Below are 20,248 nucleotides of genomic sequence, written 5' to 3'. Positions count from 1 at the left end.
TTGCTCCATGTACAGCACTTTGTATGCAGTGATGGCTGTTTGAAGGTGCTCTATAAATATAGTTGACTTCACTTGACTTGACTTAAAAACCACGATGATGGAAATAAGAACCAAATTGGTGAGACATCATAAAACAGACAAGACTTGTTCACCTAAGAAAAGTATTTTTGAGCAGTCCTCAACTTTCCCAACATGTATTTATTTTTTAGCCCCAACCCATCTTTTTGGATAAATATTGCAGGCATCGCATTCAAAATGAGAGAATATTTGCACACACAATATATATACGGTGTACTGTATACTGTATCTCTCTCTCTCTATAAAAATTTCCACACTTTAAGCTACAGCGGGCCCTTGTATGTAAGTTCAATGTAGTTTTCCCTACATGCCGGAACTTGAGTGTCATGTAATCACGATCAGGTGATATATCTGATTGATCAATTGTTACACGATTTTGTTTCAGTCGATAAAAATGGCCGCTCCACTTGCAATATGCACCGTTGAAAAACGGCGCACTATCCGATTTTTTGGGTCAGAACGTCTGTCTAGGGCTGAAATTCACCAGAGGTTCTTAACACAATATGGAAAAGAACTGTGGACAAGTGGATTGAAAAGTTTGAAAGTGGCCAGACTGAGCTTGTTCATTGTTTTCACTTGTGGGCGAGTTTGATGAACGACCTGCTCCTGCGTGATCCATGCTTGTCTGGCCAATTTTCAACTTTTTAACCCTGCTCAACCACTCTTTTCTTTACTTCCTCCTTCATTGGCATATATTTTCCATGACGTCAGTCCTGTCAAATTTCTTACAGCATATCTCTCTGACTGAGGAAAAAAATTGTCAGTCAGTGAGTTGTTCTGACCTGTGTGTGGTCAGTGATTGTGCACTGCACAACTTCAACGAATAGCTTCAATCAAGTAAGATAAATACCTGTATAGTGACAAGACACACTAACCATTTGCCATGCCATCTGCTTCCATACTGTCGTTACAAGTAGCAGGACAGGTGGAAAAACTCTCGGTGCCAATAGTTCAGCTTGTTTTCAGTGGCTGAATAGGATACATCTATCCAATCGCCAAAGCCAATTAAAGTCGAGCAGCAAGGAGAAACGCAAACCAGTCGACAATTTTAAAATGCCAGCAAACCATTTTGGCCTTGTTGTGCCATCTAGAAAATGTCAAACAAATGTCTTGTTTCTGCAATTGATTTACATGTTTTAATGCATTGAGATCAACTAGATTAGTTAAGCCACACAAGATCTGTTTTGATGTCATGTCTTGTTTTATTTGATGTCCTATAATGCAATGAATGTAACACATTAATTTAAAAAAAGCAATGTCTATGACTCTCACATGAAATATTGTACAGAGGGTCTGTCAGTTCAGCATATACTCTGTACTACAGTCGCTCAAATTATAGTTTTTTGTTTGTTTGTTTTTTATGTGTGACTGTGGGAAAATGTGTGTATTTAAAATAATGAAATATGAAAGTACAATACTCTGGTGTACATTTTTATACAACATATTTGTTTTAAACACTTGGTTGGACGTATCTTCTCCAGTATCTGAACAACTGTCCATCAGGCTTGTATAATTCTTCAGAGTGTGCAAAGCTGCTCTCAGACCATGCTGGAGCCACTCTGTAAAAACTGTGAAGAAACAAATTTGGGCGTTATTGCCAATCTCGGGGAGAGTAAAAAAAAAAGAAATAAATACAGGGATTGTGAAATGAAGGCAATTCTGTGTTGAGTGACTGTGAAAACATTCTTACATCATTAAGGAATGGGATGTTTACCAGCGACAGCACAAATCCCAGGGCCATTGGAAAGAAAGATCTACGGAGAGAAAGTCAAATTGATTTGTCTTTTTTTTCTTACTGTCATGTACATGTTCACACACAAAATCTGAGCTCTGCATTTAACCCATCACAGTGAACACAGCAAGCTCACCAAACTAGGAAAACCAGCAAATGGAGAAAAAAAAAACCTAACCCAAGTATTTTATTTTCACTACAACAAATAAATGTAAGGTTGTGAAGCATTTCTTGACACTGCTGCCACAGAAATAAAACAAAAACAAAAAACATCTGAGTTTGGATCTGGGTTCAAATCTCACTGAGCTGGCCCATGTTCAGAATTAATTCTGAATAACAGTTGTTGAATAAGCCATATTCTTATTTCCCTCTCAATGGTTCAGGTTAGATGAGGATCCATCATTATTTGTGTGTCTGCATATTGTTCTGAGGTTCTGAATTTGTTCACAGCGTACAATTATTGATGGATCACAGATGTTGGCGCCCAATGTGCGGATGAACAATTTAAGCACATATTTGTGTGTATGCTGTGATCACGGAGGCCCAATGTTTTCAGTCCAGCAAAATATAAGGATGTGGAGCTTAGTTACCATAACCATCACCCCATGTTCTCATTCACACACACACACACACACACACACACACACACCTGTATATATATTCGCAAACATTTCACTAAATTGACTGTAGGTGTGAATGTGAGTGTGAATGGTTGTCTCTCTAAATGTGTACTGGGATTGGTTGGAGACTAGTTCAAGGTGTACCCTGCCTACCGCCCGATGACAGGTGCGATAGGGTCCAGGTCACCCAGTGAGTTTAGTACCGGATTTTATCCACTATAAGGCACACCTAAAAGCATTCAGTTTTCTTTTAAACGCATCAATTTTCCCTGCAATTGGTTCAGGGTGTCCCCCGCCTACTGCCCCAAGACAACTGGGACAGGCTCCAGCACGCCCTGCGCTCCTTGTGAGGAAAAGCGGATCAGAAAATGGATGGTTATCCATCCATCCATCCATCCATCCATCTTCTACCGCTTATCCGGGGCCGGGTCGCGGGGGCAACAGCTTTAGCAGGGAAGCCCAGACTTCCCTCTCCCTAGCTACTTCTTCCAGCTCTCCCCGGGGGATCCCGAGGCGTTCCCAGGTTATAGATGGTTATCTATATTCTGATATATTGGATGTACAGTGAAACTCCTCTAGAACGAAACCTACATGGGCGAAAATACCCCCAAATGTGAAAAAATCTTCATGCATTAACACCATTCCCATTCTACTGCCCCCCCCCCCATACGACGAAAACAAACCCCTGTTGCGTTATACGAAATCATTTTCTCTGCTCCAGCCTCACGAAGACATTCACTACAACGAAGTCGAATACAACAGCGACCTCTACTGCTTCGTTCGGAATCGGCAACAGCAACAACCACACTGGTTTACATAGTGAACGATGTTTATTTCAGTCACAGCTGCGAGTTTCCTGAACGCCACATACTCGTAGTTGCTCTGCCATTGGCTTACCGAGCATCATCCTGGCCTCCGATTGGCCAAGAGGGACCTCACTGTCTATGTGTGTCGATACTGAAGCTAGATCCGTAGAAGATAGAGTGGAATGCATCCGATTAGCTGCTCAGAGTGGCTCGACGGACATTCAAATAAACTAACGTGTCCTCGTATTAATTCTGATTTTCATCATGCTAAAAATCTTACACTAACTGGAGCGCTAATGAGAGAGAAGCACTCCAGTTAGCGTAAGGTTTTTAGCCTTCGAGAGCTAACTATGGCCATCAAGGACTACGAAGCGTCCTGTGGCTGGCTTAAAAGTTCATTGCATGACATCAGCTGAGCAACGCTGTCGTGGGTGGCGATCGAGGGGAGGTCGAGTTAAAGACAGTGAGATGGTGGAAAGAAAAGCCACCGGGTCCAGGAAAAATTTGTTATTGTTAGATTCAGACGAGCATGGACGTTGCATTGCTAAAATGGCTACAAAACGGACCTTTGGATGTCAAGCAGCTAAGACAAGAAGAGCTCTAATGCTGGAAGAGAGGGTAAAAGTGATCAAAATGAAAGACGGAGCAAGCAAAATAAAATACATTATCCAAGAAATTGGTGTAAGTGAAAGTGAATGTTGATCATAAATTTCACAATTTCTTTCTACACTGATAATATGATAATATGAACTGCCAAATAAGTGTGTGCTCATTCTTTTGCACGATTGAAATAAAAATAAAGAGTACACATACGATTGTGTGTGAGTGTAGACATACGTTTGTGTGTGTGTTTACATCTGAGATCAAATTTGCTACAGTGAAAAACCCCCTGTTGTGAAAAATGTCTTGCTGCAAACATGATTTTGTTGTAGAGGAGTTTCACTGTAGTATTTTAAATGCCCCGTAAAGCACTTTTTACAGCTGCAGCGGTTGTGAAGGCTCTATAAATAAAGCTGTATTTTTTTGGTATTGGATTTCCTTTAGCCTAGCTCCATCTAGTGGATGCATGAGGTAACTGCAGCCAGGGCTCTGTATAAATAAGGCTTATTGTATTGTATTCTCTTGAGTGTAGCTCCATCTAGTTGATGCATAACACAACCGCAGCCACTATTGTAGCTTCTATTCTATGTGCTTAAAACGCGGTGCGCCCTATATATGAAAAATTTGAAAATAGGCCATTCAGTGAAGGTGCGCCTTATACTCCAAAGTGTCTTGTAGTGCAGAAAATGTGGTAATCTGTATTTTTCCAGACTATGAAGCAATGATATACTTGCCAGCATCCTATCACCTCTGCTCCATTAAAAAATAAACTAGTTACTCATTTTGAAGGGTAAGTCACCAGGGACAGGCTCCGGTTTATTCACGACCTTCATAAGGGCAAGCAGTAATATGCAAATATGGATTTTGGATTTTCTTCAGGTTTTTGCAATGAAATTGTACCGCTTACTTTTATATACTTCATCAACGAGTTGTGGTTGTATTTATTTATTTGAGGGAATCCAATTCAAACCACACAACTAATACAAATTAATCAAACAAATTCTGCCTGAACTTCTTGTTTACTGTATGTGGGAGAAATATATCCATCCATTTTCCACCGCTTATCTGGGGTCGGATCGCGGGGGTAGCAGCGGATGACCGAGCTTCTCACCTTATCTTTAAGGGAGAGCCCGGACACCCTGCGGAGAAAACTCATTTCGGCCGCTTGTATTTCGGGATCTCGTTCTTTCGGTCATGACCCATAGCTCGTGACCATAGATGAGGGTTGGGACGCTCAGCTCCTTCTTTACCACGACAGACCGATACAATGTCCGCATCACAGCAGACGCTGCACCGATCCGCCTGTCGATCTCTCGCTCCCTCCTGCCCTCACTTGTGAACAAGACCCCAAGATACTTAAACTCCTCCACTTGGGGCAAGATCTCCTCCCCGACCCGGAGAGGGCACTCCACCCTTTTCTGACTGAGGACCATGGTTTCAGATTTGGAGGTGCTGATCCTCATGCCAACCGCTTCACACTCGGCTGCGAAACGCTCCAGTGAGAGTTGGAGAGTCCTGCTTGAAGGAGCCAACAGTACCACATCATCTGCAAAAAGCAGAGATGCAATACTGAGGCCCCCAAAACGGACCCCCTCAACGCTTCGGCTGCGTCTAGAAATACTGTCCATAAAGGCGATGAACAGAATCGGCGACAAAGGGCAGCCTTGGCGGAGTCCAACCCTCACTGGAAACGATTCCGACTTATTGCCGGCAATGCGAACCAAACTCTGACATCGGCAGTATAGGGACCGAGCAGCCCGTATCAGGGGGCTCGGTATCCCATACTCCCGAAGCACCCCCCACAGAACCCCCCGAGGGACACGGTCAAATGCCTTCTCCAAGTCCACAAAACACATGTAGACTGGTTGGGCAAGTTCCCACGTACCCTCGAGGACCCTGCTAAGGGTGTAGAGCTGGTCCACAGTTCCACGGCCAGGACGAAAACCACACTGCTCCTCCTCAATCTGAGGCTCGACTTCCCGACGGACCCTCCTCTCCAGCACCCCTGAATAGATCTTACCAGGGAGGCTGAGGAGTGTGATCCCTCTGTAGTTGGAACACACCCTCTGGTCCCCCTTTTTAAAAAGAGGGACCACCACCCTGGTCTGCCAATCCAGAGGCACTCTCCCTGATGACCACGCGATGCTGCAGAGGCGTGTCAACCAGAACAGCCCCACAGCATCCAGAGCCTTGAGGAACTCCGGGCGGATCTCATCCACCCCTGGGGCCTTGCCACCGAGGATGTTTTAACCACATCGGTGACTTCAACCACAGAGATAGGAGAGCCCACCTCAGGATCCTCAGACTCTGCTTCCTCCGAGGAAGGCGTGTTGGTGGAGTTGAGGAGGTCTTCAAAGTACTCTGCCCACCGGTTCACAACGTCCCGAGTCGAAGTCAGCAGCGCCCCATCCCCACTGTACACAGTGTTAGTGGTGCACTGCTTCCCCCTCCTGAGACGTCAGATGGTGGACCAGAATTTCCTCGAAGCCGTCCGGAAGTCGTCTTCCATGGCCTCAACGAACTCTTCCCACGCCAGGGTTTTTGCCTCGGCGACCACCGAAGCTGCGTTCCGCTTAGCCAGTCGATACCCGTCAGCTGCCGCTGGGGTCCCACAGGCCATAAAGGCCCGATAGGACTCCTTCTTCAGCTTGACGGCATCCCTTACTGCTGGTGTCCACCAGCGAGTACTGGGGTTGCCGCCACGACAGGCACCAACCACCTTACGGCCACAACTCAGATTGGCCGCCTCAACAATAGAGGCACGGAACATGGTCCATTCGGACTCAATGTCCCCCGCCTCCCCCGAGACATGGGAAAAGCTCTGCCGGAGGTGGGAGTTGAAACTCTTTCTGACAGGGGATTCCACCAGACGCTCTCAACAAACCCTCACAATACGTTTGGGTCTGCCAGGACGGACCGGCATCTTCCCCCACCATCGGAGCCTACTCACCACCAGGTGATTTTATTTATCTTTTCACCCTTGTCAGGGAGAAAAATAACACAAATGCATTCCATTCATGTGGTGCACACAATTTTATGATAATTTTTATTCCTTCTCAACATTTTGATGTTTGTAACTGACCTGAATAAAAGGATGAAGCCGTAACACTCCACCAGCATACCAATAATTGGCCAACGGCACAGCACCAGCGACACACCTCCCAGGAAGAAAAACGAGCCTCGGAACTTATGTCTTTGGAAGAAGAAGTGAGATGTCTTCCTGAAGCCGATGATGAATGTTAAACCTGTTAAAAACAAAATCTGGGGGGGAGAAAATAAACTACGAAAATTTGTTTTGGACTGAAGCCTTATAAAGACATTTCATTTTTTTAAAAATTTGTCATTGATCTGTTTTATGAGAGAGAAAGTGGAATAAAAATACTACTTACATTCCCAAAGGCTAGCAAAACAGAATCAAAGTACAGCAACACACCAAAAAGCAGAAAAAATAAGCCAAACCCCACCAGACCAATTCCAATCCCTGGAAGACAAATACAGAGAAAATGTTTAAAACAATTGCATCTACTGCCTTTAAGGCGGTTGTCATTTTTATTTATCTTTTCACCCCTGTCAGGGAAAATAATTTCCCAAAAGTGACATGTGTTCACCAATTTCTGATGGCTTCATTTATTCAGAAAATCATACAGTGAACAAATATTTGGAAATGAAAAATGTACATTTTCTATTTCATTACCTGTATAAAAACTGTGATCATCATCATCTACATGTATCCATCAGAGCTGTGAGCCAATCTGTTTGTTTTTGCTATTCTCTTTCACAGCAGTGCGATGCTTTTCCTCTTTACTACACTTCCTCTAATGACGGCTGTTTTGTTTCCATCTCAACGGCGATGCATCCAGTATCAAATTACCTCACAGTGCAGAGGTGCCGATTCTGGGTCCAGCCTTATGATGTGGAGTTTGCATGTTTTCCCTGTGCCTGCGTGGGTTTTTTCCGGGCACTCCGGTTTCCTCCCACATTCCAAAAACATGCATTGCAGGTTAATGGAACACTCTAAATTGTCCTTAAGTGTGAGTGTGAGCGCGGATGGTTGTTCGTCTATTTGTGCCCTGCGATTGGCTGGCAACTTGTTCAGGGTGCTCCCTGCTTACTGCCCGAAGACGGACTCTTGTGAGGATAAAGCGGATCGGAAAATGGATGGATGGATCGATGAGGTTTTTTCTCTGGTAATCCGGTATCCTCCCCACATTCGAAAAAAACTGCATGGCAGTTTAATCGAACACTACAAATTGCCCCTAGGTGTTATTGTGTGCACGAATGGTTGTTCGTTGATGTGTGCCCTGCGATTGGCTAGCAACCATTTCAGAGTGTCCATCGCCTGGTGCCTGAAGAGGCCTGCGATAGGCTCTAGCATGCCCATGACCATCATGAGGATAAGCGGATTAGAAAATGGATGGCTGGATGGATAGTCAATTTTTGTCAGAAATCTTTTTTTTTTATTACTCTATATAGTTAGATATTTACATCTATGAAAAAATATTGAGAGGAAGAAATTTCATCTATGCAGCATGTAATACATAAAGCATATTTGACAATAAAGATGAACTTGAACCTTGAACCTTACAGTATCAGCACTGATGGAATTCTGTTTAATGTCACTCCAAAATAAAGTGATGAAATGTAAGCAGTAATCAGTGTTGTATGATTTTTTTTTTTGTCGAATAACTTAAAATATATCATGATATCTCATGATTTTGGTATAAAATGGCCTGTATTGTAACATTTTTTTCCATTTCTCCCAGCACTAACTGTTGGTATGATGTTCTTTCCTGAAATGCTGTGTCACATGTACCTTGCAAAAAGTAATTACCGTATTGGCCCGAATATAAGACGGCCCTGATCATAAGACGACCCCCCCTTTTTGTTTGAAAGTTTGAAAAAAAGACCTTTTGAACACCAAATTAATTTTTATACAGAAAATAATTACAGTACATCTGAAACAAATGATTCTAAAAATATATTTGAGAGAAAAAGCATGTTATTTTGCCTCATTCAAATCTTAATATCTGGAAATTTAAATATGTAAACTAGAGTGCAATCACATTTGTAAATGAATGGCTTCTGGTTTTTGAAATGTAAATTGCATCATAACTTCTCCTCAGCTGCCGGTTAACCTGGCCGATCTTTGACCCACTTTTCTCCAGATTGTCGCTACGTTTCTCCATTTTCTGTTATCTATATTATTTTCTTCTCTTTTCTTTCTTACCGCTATTTTTTATTTTTCTTCTTTGTGCTACCGCTATTTTTATTTTTATTCTTCGTGGCAGGGGTTCACTTTGGCCTGGGGAGTCAAGTTCAGCATTCGCTTCAATGATATCTGGCGCTATCTAGCGTCGTGAATGGGTATAATGTCTAGAACGCAGATATAAGACGACCCCCACTTTTTCAGTCTTATTTCAATGTACAAAACACCGTTTTATATTCGGGCCAATATGGTACTCAATAATTTATATATAATTAGCTGGGCATATGACTGATATATCTGCATAGTTATGCCATGTTTTTTTTTTTTTTACTTTCTTGCATTTATTTGTTCGATATACTTCACAAACCTGGAAAAGTCAGAGCTTGCTTAGGAATCTGATTAAGAAGGTGGCTGATCGATTATTGGAAAATATCTAATAGCGATTTTTCTGGCAGATTCATCAGTTCAGTTGTGATTTGATTCACTTTTTTTTTTAAAACAGATCAAGTTCAGGGCAATATTCACTGCAGTAACAAACATAAGAGAAAATCAACCATTCAAAACATATTGATTACGTAAAATCATATGCCAGTTATTTTTATCAGTGACTAGCTGCTTCAAATGGAGACTGAAAACCGAATGATATGGCCAAAAATTCTGCCTAAAAAATCACGGCTCAGCCAGTGCATGCAAATGACAGTCGAGCCTGGATATCCTGACAGAGGCTGACATGCTTCGTTCCTATTTGTTTAACATGGGTTTATTCATGCTCAAAGTCACAAGTAGGCTTGTATTTAGAATCAAGTCACTGAAGTCTGCCCATTGTGACCTCATTGAATTGGAAATTTCTTCTAATGCTGTATTTTAAAACTCAGACCAAACCAAAACTGTCGGAAGACTTACTCTGAAACTCGGTAATGGCAACCATGGTAATCCTTTATATTGTTTCTCTTCTAGTACTGCCAGGTTTGCTTTTCAATGACGAAGTGCTTTCTTTTTGTAGTCCGACCTTTGAGTGCTGATTGTGTCATGTAGCGTCAGTGAGGTGAAGATTAACTAGAACCACACAGTCTCCCTTCAGTAAATAGTGATGTCATCATCAAACCTTAATTGAATGTTAATCTGTTGTCTGTGGTTGGTGAGCTGTTTCATCTTTGTAGCTCATCACTCTAACAACTACACCCTTCAGCCTTAGCTGGTGGGCTCCAGTAATGCAGCCTACAGTTTATTGCTACTCGCTGGAATTCTTTACATATGTTTGAAATTAAACAGTCACCCTGAGAAAGGCATCACTAGATAACATTTTAAGCCAGCGTGACAGCCTCCTTGCAAAATGACATTTAAAATGAATCGAACCCTGCATCTCTGCACTGTGAGGTTGAAGCGCCTCTTCGACTATTCAGTGCTAAATTGTTTTCAGTCTTTGAATGTTTTCAGCACATATCTTAAAATATTTATTGTATTTATAACTAGAGCACACAATTGGCATGGTTTTCAAGGTACTTTTTTGCATTAATCTGAATGTATCCTTCTAATTTTTAAATTCAATTTTAAGTAATTGTTATATGTGCATTTTGCTTATTGTTGGATAACTACTGCACCCTTGGCAGACATGTTAATATTTGTTAAAATGTGATTGATGCCACTTTGTCTATTTTTATGTTGTTTAAGTAAACAAGTAAAAAGTAAATAACAAAAAACAACAACAACAAAAAACCCAAACCATTCACGTCTCCTTGCTGAGAAATGGGATGGGAGCTTAGTGCCCCCTATTGGCCAACCACCACGCCCACATGCACTGGTACTCACATGTGCATTATTGTATTTAATGGGGAAAAACAGGTGAAAACAATCATTGGTGTATGCAAGCAACGCCACCTGTGAGCAGCTCTGTAGCCATAAAAAGGCCCTTGTGAACTTTGACTCCAGCAAAGTGAACCAGAGCTCAGCTTTTGTACAATTTAAATCTGTTTGTTTTGCTCATTTCTTTTGATTTACCCTGACCGGTCAACAATGTGCTGGCAGAACTTTGTGTTAGCCTTGGTGCTGCTGTGCTTGTGGGGCTTCCAGGATGAAGGAGCGCAAGCCTGCACTTGTTTACCGATGCATCCGCAGCAGGTGTTTTGCAAAGCCGATGTTGTTGGTAAGCCACCTTAATTATCATGTTTTATTTGATTTATTTTTCTTAAGGGTTTAATTGCTAGACAGTGTACCTGGGAGAGTGCTTATTCGGTATCCATGTGACATAGCTCGCCAATATGATTTTTTTATTTTTTGTGGGCCAGGAGCACCACCCAAAATGCATGTTTTCAAAACTTGTCTTTCTAGTCATCAAGGCAAAGGTTGTTGGAGTGACGCCTGGCACACATGTAGAAGGGACACTCGCTAAGTATGACATCAAACAGAGAAAGGTGAGACTTGACTATATTCTTGTAGGCAAATTGGACAGCTTCTCACTGGGACTCCCCACCCTCTTTCCAGAGCTTCAAGGGCGCAGAAAAGCTTTTTGATGAAATCTACACTGCACCCAGTTCTACAGCTTGTGGAGTCACTCTAACCAAGGGCACTGAATATCTCCTCATGGGTATAAAAAGCCTTTCTCCCCTATGAAAACTCAAACCATTAATGGCACCCAAATGTAAACCATTGATGCTTGCAAAACACAGCTTATGAGTGATGGGCAGTTTAGTTTTTTCTCCCCCCTTTAGTCTGACAGTTTTGAGACTTCTGCATGCATTTTATGATGCAGTCTTGATATTCTGTTTTTCCACTTTGGTCTTTTGCCATTACAGGTAGACTGACGGCTCGCTGCGCATCTCTCTGTGTGACTTCTACCAGCCGTGGAAAGCCTTGAGTGCTGTGCAGAAGAGTCTGTTGTACCGCTATGAAAAGGGCTGTGATTGCATGGTAGGAATGCAGAAGTTGGATTTAGTGAGGAATTTTGAGCTATATTCTAGATGTCCACCTTAACCCATGAACAAGTGCCAACCGCTTTAAAGATGCAATCAATGAGCTCAAGAAAATCGTGTTAAATTCCCTCCATTTTATTTCATTAAGTCTTGGCACAAATTAACCATATGTAATCAATATTCTGTGTGACATTGTGAAATTTCTCTTTACTCACCCTCAGATCAAATCCTGCTTTTCCTTCCCATGCTGCATGACCACCCCAACAGAGTGCTTGTGGACATTCTTGCCAGGGAAGATGGGCTACGACGAGCAGGCCCAAAACTTTGCTTGCATCAAGAAAAATGACGTCTGTTTCTGGTACAGGGCAGCTTTCATTCCCCGAAGGGGATAGCTTACCAGAGCTTTAAAGCTATTGACTCCAAATAAAATCAATGCAGCTGTCTTTTTGTTTTTTTTTCCTTTGACTTTTCAATATTGTTTTGTCAATCATTTGGTTGACCGGGAGTGCACCGATGGCCTGCTGCTGGAAAAACTACTGTAGTGCTGGCTTGCTGTGTGTATCTCAGCGGCCATGAGATGCTGGAGCCATGGACGTGCATCACATCCATTTACTATTGGACTGCTTCTCTCTCCCCCCCCCCCCCCCCCCCACACCAAATATACAATTCAGGTTAAACTGGGTCTATGCTTGGTAGTGTGTTTGCAGACATATCTCAAGCTATCCATCATCCAGCCGTTTTTACCATCACAAGCGTCACAGGGGCTCCTGGATCCTATCCCAGCTGTCTTCGGGCAGTAGGCAGAAAACACCCTGAACTGGTTGCCAGCCAATCGCGGGGCACTCGTAAACAAACAACCATTCGCACCTAGGGACAATTTATCGTGTTCCATTAACCTACCGTGCATGTTTTTGGAATGTGGGAGAAAACCAACCCTTACACAGGCAAAATATACAAGCTCCACACAGCCTGGAATCAAACTCACAACCTCTGTACTGTGAGGGGGATGTGCTAATCAGTCAAGACCTTGCCGTCTGTGGATTTCCTAGACGACAAAGTATTTTCCAAAGTAAGAATTTCTTTGCCGATATTGCCACACGTCTCTGTCTCTGGTCCTCTTTAGAAACACTCAGCAACCGTTGGTGCATACCTGGAAGAGCCTGGTTGTCTTTGTGTTTGCCACGTGTGATCACGTGACAATGCTCTGTCTGAGGACTGGATTCCTGACTGGTGGCGGAAGAGAATCTTTTTGTGTGTCGGTGGCGGTCTTGAGATTATCTGAGCACCCCACACACAATATGCCAAAATCAGATTTTTTTTTATTTTTTTAAATCTTTGTGTGCGGTCTGCCAGTTAGTGTTATGTTCGTTACTTAAAAAAAAGCAAATACTTGTACTTCCAGTTACAAATTACTTTTTCCAAATATGAATCTAGTTAATAACCCGCCTTGTAAAAATAGTTAGTTACTCATAAAATTATATATTTTTATATTTCATCTAAAGTGTCAAAGACTAAAAACACAATGTATTTTAGAACATTTGGTATTTATTTAAACACAGCAGATTGCAAGTTGCCACATGCATAGAAATAAAATATTTCAAAGAAAACTTACGGCAAACATTGACAAGACATACAGTACATTCACACACTTTGCATTTCAGTGCACAACTAAGACACCAAAGTGTAAACTTAACGTAAAAGGTTAACAAATGGAGGAAAATGTGTCCATGAGGTAGTTCAATTCTGTATTGGTATATTATTGTACAGTAAACGTAACTATCATACTCTTAAACATTCACTAATAACAAACACGCTAAATTGAGCACCACAATACTTAAATGTTATTTCCAACACTGCTGCTAATGATTTAAAAAAAAAATATTTTGTGATTCCAAAAATCCTTGTGTACACCCAGGCCTAAAAGCACCTTCAGTTGATTTGGAAAGTATACATGATATCCTGAAAATAAGTTATATATAGGTATAGTTAATGAGCATCTCGGAAACAAAAGACGGGAGAGCACCATTAAGATATTTAAAAACAAGTGAAATTTTAAAACTGATTCTGTATTTAACCAGAAGCCAGTGGAGAAACTTTGTCCTGTGTTCAATTATTCTGAAATGTTTAAAAATGTTTTTTTATTTGACGAAATGTATTCTAATTCGAACGTTTACTGTAATTTTTTTTTTTTTTTAATGATTACAAAAAAAAAGTTGTTTAGCTGTCGTCTCAGTACCAGTATCAACATATTCCATGCAGGCACAGTATTGGAGTCAAACCTGCGTTGTGTGTATTAGAGAACTTGGGGGGGGGGGGGGGGGGGGGGGGGATTGCCCACCCCCGTTTTGGTCTTCACAAAAAAAAGCTTGGATTACACGTGAACATCTGCCAGCAGGCTGAACTGATGTTGGCCAAGCGATCCATTCTTCTTACTTGTGTTCTACTCACATACATTCATTCATTCATTCATCTTCCGTGCCAGCCAATCACAGGGCACACAGACACGAACAACCACGCACGCCCACACTCACACCTATGGACAATTTAGAGCGTCCAATCAGCCTGCCATGCATGTTTTTGGAATGTGGGAGGAAACCGGAGTACCCGGAGAAAACCCACGCAGGCCCGGGGAGAACATGCAAACTCCACACAGGGAGGCCGGAGCTGGAATTGCACTGTGAAGTCGATGTGCTAACCACTGGACTACCGGGCCACCCTACTCACATACAGGTCATTTTAAAGTTACAGTGAATTGTGGAAGTAGAACTATGGTTCCTGATGACCAACCTCTGTCGTCTCACTTAACTGAGGGCTATTAGTTACACACACACACACACAATTTTATATTTATATATATATATATATATATATGTATATATAATTGTGTGTGTATCCCCAACACACCTTCCTGTGTCATTAGAGCCCAAAATGTTCTTTTCCCATTAGAAAAAGAAAAAAAACAACAAACAATGCAGAAGGAAACTAGAATTCGTCCGCTGACCTCAGACTTACCCGTAAGGGGCACACATGAAATGAATGTGGAGCCCAATTATGATTATATAGTTGCGCAGCACTGCCGCTCCAAATCAACAGTCTTTATGTGACAAAGTGAAGCGGTTTGTTAAGATGCCACATTCACAAGCATTTTTGTGGGCGACCACGGTCCCCTGTGGCCCACCTGTGGGGACGAGTCTGCTCTCAGAAAACCTCTAAACTGTGAGGTGGATTTTTTTTCAGCACCTGTCTATCTATGGTAGCCATATTTTTTGGGGGGCATGTAAAGGTTTGCATTGTCGAATTATAAGCATGAAAGACAAAATCATTTTGTTTAACCTTTTATTTGGACATACAGCAAGACTGAAGAGCATCATCATCATCATCATAATGAGTGCGCTTATTGATGAGAAGCAGGTTTCACCTCAGTAGTCTCAAGTGTATTGGCAGTGAAATACCTCATAAGCAAGTGGAGTTCACGAGCATACCTATATACGGTATATTCATTCCAAACAATATTTTCTTATACAAAATACCGTGGTGAGTTCTAAAGCATCTGGAAAAAAAGACATTTGAATACATTCACTTTATTGCAAAATTTTCTGAAAGCAAGCATATTGACTCTCTTTCTCTCTCTCTCTCTCACACACACGTACACACACACTCTCTCTTTTTTTTAATCATTTGCATAGTTTAAGCAGTTGGTAGATGTTTCCCTCAAAGGAGTAGTTGTAATCCATAATAGAAGGATAACCGAATGGATTCTGAGAATATCATAAAACCCGGCCAATTATTTCTTTTCAGCCGTGAATTTGACATACGCTACCAATATTGAAAACCACTTGCGGACTGAAATCATCTTTGCATGTCAGATTCCATTGAGTGAAAAATATCAATCTGTGTTTTATCCAACAGAGCAAACAAACTTAAAAACAAATCTTTTGTCGATGAAATGTGTAAAAATTACATCTTGTTATTGTCTTTCCCTGCGTCAAAAAATATAAGTACTGCCACTGAATGAGCATATTCCCTTTCTTAAAAAATTGTAAAAGAAAAAAATATATAGATCATCTAATAAATCTTTGTTTTGCTGTTGTGTGGTGAGGAGCTTAACTGCTTTCGGCAAGAAATTGTTTTTCCCAAATTTGGGGAACGTTTCCTTGAAATCTGGTTGAACAAAGACAGGCCACTTGGACATCGAGGTGCATCGAGGAGAATGAAAAATGTTATGGGTTGTGATACACAAAACAAAACAGGGGCATGTGGAAAGATTCAATGGAGTTGATTTTATCATTGATTTATCCTGCTTTAAAAATGCTCGTTTTGAGAGATGAACTTGATTGAATCATTTACATGGCTGGAAAGTCATGCCCACACGCATCTGCAATTAAGTTTGACGCACATTAAAAAAAAAAAAACACCTTGAATCGAACAATTGAAATGTGAATACATATTGAAAGAATTCTAACCCCCAAAGTACTGAAATTGATTTGTTTCAGTTGAACCTCTTAAAGCTATAAATTGACCAAAAAAAAAAAAGTGCCATAGTAAACAGACGTAAAGCCCCAAAAAGTACAACTATACATTATTTATAAGTATTTAATTGACCAGTGAGTTTTCATCCACATGTACGGAGTCAATTAAAATCAAGGAATGGATCGAATTATGCTGGTCAATTTGGAGTTTAGGATTATTGGCACTAAATGCGTCTTTGAAAATAAAACTTGTTTCCACCTGCGTCATAACTCATGGCATGTCAACGATCATGAATGTCACCCTGTCAATCAAAAATGGTTTCAAATGCTCACACATTTTAGCCATTTGGCACAGCATGTTTCCATGAAATATAACCATTTTGTCATGAAATCGTATTTTGTAGGTACTGTACAGTATTTCCTCCTGGCTAACTTCCACAGACAATTTTTGAATTCAATTTCTAAGGTCACTTCTATAGCCAGTGAACGTGTGTGGCTTGCTACTTTTAAACAAAGATCCAATATTCCAAACTTATGTGTGTTGACAATCACTGGAGTAGAATTTTATATATATGTACACATATACATACAGGTATATGTTTGGTTTTATTTGTTTTGGTCATTAAATATTGCCTTGGCCTTCCATCCTTTTGCCTCATTAAAAATTGGTTTCCTGTATCCCCACCAGAAATGGAAATGATGACCTAAGACAAATGTTTACTTTTGGGAGGATTTGCGGTCTAAAGCCCATATATTTGGGACACACAGTCTAACTCAGGGGTGCCCAACCAGTTGATCGCGATTGACCGGTAGCCTGTGAACTGGTCCCAAAGTAAATCGCATGGGGTCTAGGGGGAAATGGATTTAAAAAAAAAAAGATGCATGTCTGTGTGCGTGTTATTAATATTCTATATTTTTGTGTTAGTGCACACTGCACCCTAAGCATCCTCTCAGTTTCACTAGCAGAAAAATTTAATAAAATAATACAACAAAGCAGTTCACCTTTAACCTACGGCGGCGCGTGACCTGCATCACCTGAAGTTGTTAGCGCTCAGCAGTCTGCACTTGCAGCTTGTGATCAGATCTGTTGCCATATATCTGCTTTATTTTTTATTATTCTCATTCAAAGTTTGTTTCATGTGCAATTCATTGATAGCACTGGCAAAGAATGGGAATTTGGAGAGCCCGGAGAAGCTTTTTTAAAACGGTACACGTGAGCTATGATCGTGACGTTGTTGCACTGAAGACGCTGCCAAAGTGCATCCCATACCGCGTCAGGTCTCGACTAAGGTAGGCATTTATTCCTTTTTACAAACTCACAAGCTCTTGTATCTATTTTATTGTTCTGTTTCGTTCGTGTTGTGGGCCGTTATGGCTGTTGCTTATCATAGCGTGCGTGTGTCAGTGAGTGCGTGTGTGCTAACGGGTCGATCGCGGGAGGTTGGTTGCTTGAAAAGTCGATCTTCGGTCAAAAAAGGTTGGGCGCCCCTGCTCAAACTGTTTCTTTTCCTTTCAACCGTTTCATCAAGGAGAAAAAGACATCGTGTCACAATTGTGAATATATGTGCAGCCGCTAGAAATAGAATTCTAAGTCAGTGCTACAGAAAAACATGTTACCCGGACAAATTTCTGTTAAACATCTTTGGGTCTCCTGATATAAATTATAAATTATTAGTAGCATTAAGTTTAAAATGACAGGCTTGGTTGGAATGGATAAGTTATCACCAAAGTTCAATTCTATTTTTCCACAAGGGCAAAAAGGCTAGTCAACGTTCCCATGACTCTCACTATGGTTAAAACGCCCAACCTCAAATGAAACTCATTGGGTCCAAAAGCACCGGCGCGGTCTTCTCATTGAGCACTCAATCTTGAACAGTTTAACATTATCTTGTTAAAATGTAAATGTTTTAATAATCCAACCTTTGTTTGCTGACGTTCATTTCTTTCACTCGCACACAGCCCATCGGTCATTCTCGACTTTGTTAACTACGTTCTGTTGACATGTACCGCGCGACACGTTTTGAAGCACGAGATAGACTACGCTTTCGAGCTTTTGTACAGCCCCAGGGTACAAGCAGTTTATACTGGCCATTGATTTGGAGGTAAAGCGTAGGATGACTTGAATGTTGGGGTGTTAAATCTTGAAGTCTGTGCAGATTCCTTTGAAGTAGAGATGCTCTATTTCCCTCGTCGCCATGTTGACGGCTTGCCATGCTTTTGTTGGATCAGGTCATGTCACTTGTTTGAGGTAATCTTCATTGTCAATTTCACACCGTAAGTCCTCAAAAAGATGCTCCATCAAACTTGACAGCAGACAGGGCTTGAGCTGGAGGGTGCAAGAGGTAAAAAGAGCAAACAAACAAAACCGTATGAAATGGGCGGGGCTTTTAGATGACCTCTGTGTCCACTGCTACGAACCGCTTTCATTATTTCAGCACAGGGTTTGGTTTTGTCAAATTCCAGGATGACCACGTGACTATAGAGATGGTTTTCACTGGGCCGCTTCTATTTTTGAGCAATTGCTGTTCTCTGTGCTGCCCCACCCATTGACATTGGTCTAAAATAAGTCCTCGCTGGATTCCTATTCACTTCACCCGCTCCCTAAAGCTGGAGCGACTTGAGCACACCTACTGCGTGCAGGTTGTTTCACAAATTGTGACGCACTCCCCACCTTGCTCCCCTCCCTCCCCCACCCAGTTCATTACATGTGAAGCCTTGAGAATTGTTGGACTGTGTTTTTAAATGTATGCTCCATGTGCTGAGCTTTTTTTTCTCTGGCTCAAACTATGCTCAAGGGTTCCCACGGGTCCTTTAAAGTTCATAAAAATCCATAAAAAAATAAGTTGTAAAATTATGTTTTTAATTGTCCTATATTTCAGGGAAAGCTTCCGATATCAATAAAAATCCTTAAAAATGTATTTTTATTTGAAAATAAATTTTATATTTTCTAAATTTACAGTTTTCTTTGTGTACTTTATTTGAGAATGAATTCAAGTTTTTTTTTCATTTGAAAATGAAAATTTGACATACATTATGTCAAATAAAGGGTGAGCTGATTGCCCCTAAAAATAAAGATGTACCCTTCCTTTGGCAGCAATGATTTGAACACCAGCTCAGTGATATGTGGCTTTCTGTTCAGCCCGCATGTTGCTGAGCGGGCATTAAATCCACCGTGAATCCCCTGCTGAATGGAGAAAAAGGCCTTCAAAAATGGCTAAATTAGACCTCACATGTCCTTAAAAGGTCCATAAATAAAAAGCAAGTGGAAGAGTGGGAACCCTGTCCTCCAATTTAAGGAGAATAGTTGGAGTCTATTGTTTTTTTTCCTTCTTCTTCACAGCTGTTTTCCTTTCACATAAGATATCGGGATGCTTAACAGTGACCCGCCAGGCTTCTCGTTCTGTCTCCTCCACATTGGTTATTGCTGTCTTGTTTATGTTCCTCTGAACGGGTTGTAACTGGGACGTAAATTCCTTGTGTGTTTCTTGCATACTTAGCCAATGAATTAGATTCTGAATCTGAATTAGACTTTTGGTATGAAGTGTGTTCAAGCATGGTTTCAATGACCTAGTGTGCCTTACATTTGGTAGGTAAAACCAAGCATAGCTTTTGAAACAAATCGTATTCCCACCTTAAACAAAAAAAATCCATCCATCCAGCCATCCATTCGTATTTTCAAATATTTGAAACCACACACTCTCTTAACTGAGCTGCTCAGGTTATATATTATATGTTATATGATTGAATGAGAAAATGTCCAAAAGGAGCGAACAAAAACGAGGACCTTAAAAACAAAGCACAGGTGTTTATCATAGAAAGTGCAAGGTA

At 41.2% G+C, this 20,248-nt stretch overlaps 3 protein-coding genes across 9 annotated transcripts in view; 1 reads left to right on the top strand and 2 right to left on the bottom strand.

The window, feature by feature from the left end:
• Positions 1-1,488: 1,488 nt before the first annotated feature.
• On the bottom strand, positions 1,489-10,057 carry golt1a (golgi transport 1A). Its single transcript, XM_086118006.1, has 5 exons — positions 9,946-10,057; positions 7,226-7,317; positions 6,919-7,097; positions 1,769-1,832; positions 1,489-1,646 (listed from the first exon to the last, which is right to left on the bottom strand). The coding sequence occupies exons 1-5, from the start codon at positions 9,968-9,970 to the stop codon at positions 1,617-1,619; spliced, it is 390 nt and encodes a 129-aa protein (XP_085974132.1). The 5' UTR covers positions 9,971-10,057; the 3' UTR covers positions 1,489-1,616.
• A 998-nt stretch (positions 10,058-11,055) lies between these two features.
• Positions 11,056-12,343, top strand: LOC147200890 (metalloproteinase inhibitor 2-like). Its single transcript, XM_086117378.1, has 5 exons — positions 11,056-11,185; positions 11,371-11,453; positions 11,524-11,639; positions 11,841-11,949; positions 12,173-12,343. The coding sequence occupies exons 1-5, from the start codon at positions 11,056-11,058 to the stop codon at positions 12,341-12,343; spliced, it is 609 nt and encodes a 202-aa protein (XP_085973504.1).
• Positions 12,344-15,273: 2,930 nt separating this feature from the next.
• Positions 15,274-20,248, bottom strand: part of plekha6 (pleckstrin homology domain containing A6) — a 70,013-nt gene continuing 65,038 nt past the window's right edge. For all 7 annotated transcript variants that reach the window (XM_086117789.1, XM_086117782.1, XM_086117784.1 and 4 more), the window contains one exon: positions 15,274-18,746. The gene's annotated coding sequence lies outside the window, so the exon portion shown is untranslated. The remainder of the gene's footprint in view (positions 18,747-20,248) is intronic.

This window comes from Hippocampus guttulatus, chromosome 8 (assembly GCF_054856545.1).
Source record: "Hippocampus guttulatus isolate MCC_2025c chromosome 8, RoL_Hgut_1.0, whole genome shotgun sequence".
Lineage (NCBI taxonomy): Eukaryota > Metazoa > Chordata > Actinopteri > Syngnathiformes > Syngnathidae > Hippocampus > Hippocampus guttulatus.
The sequence above is the reverse complement of the archived record's forward strand: the minus strand, read 5'-3'. Positions and strand labels throughout refer to the sequence as shown.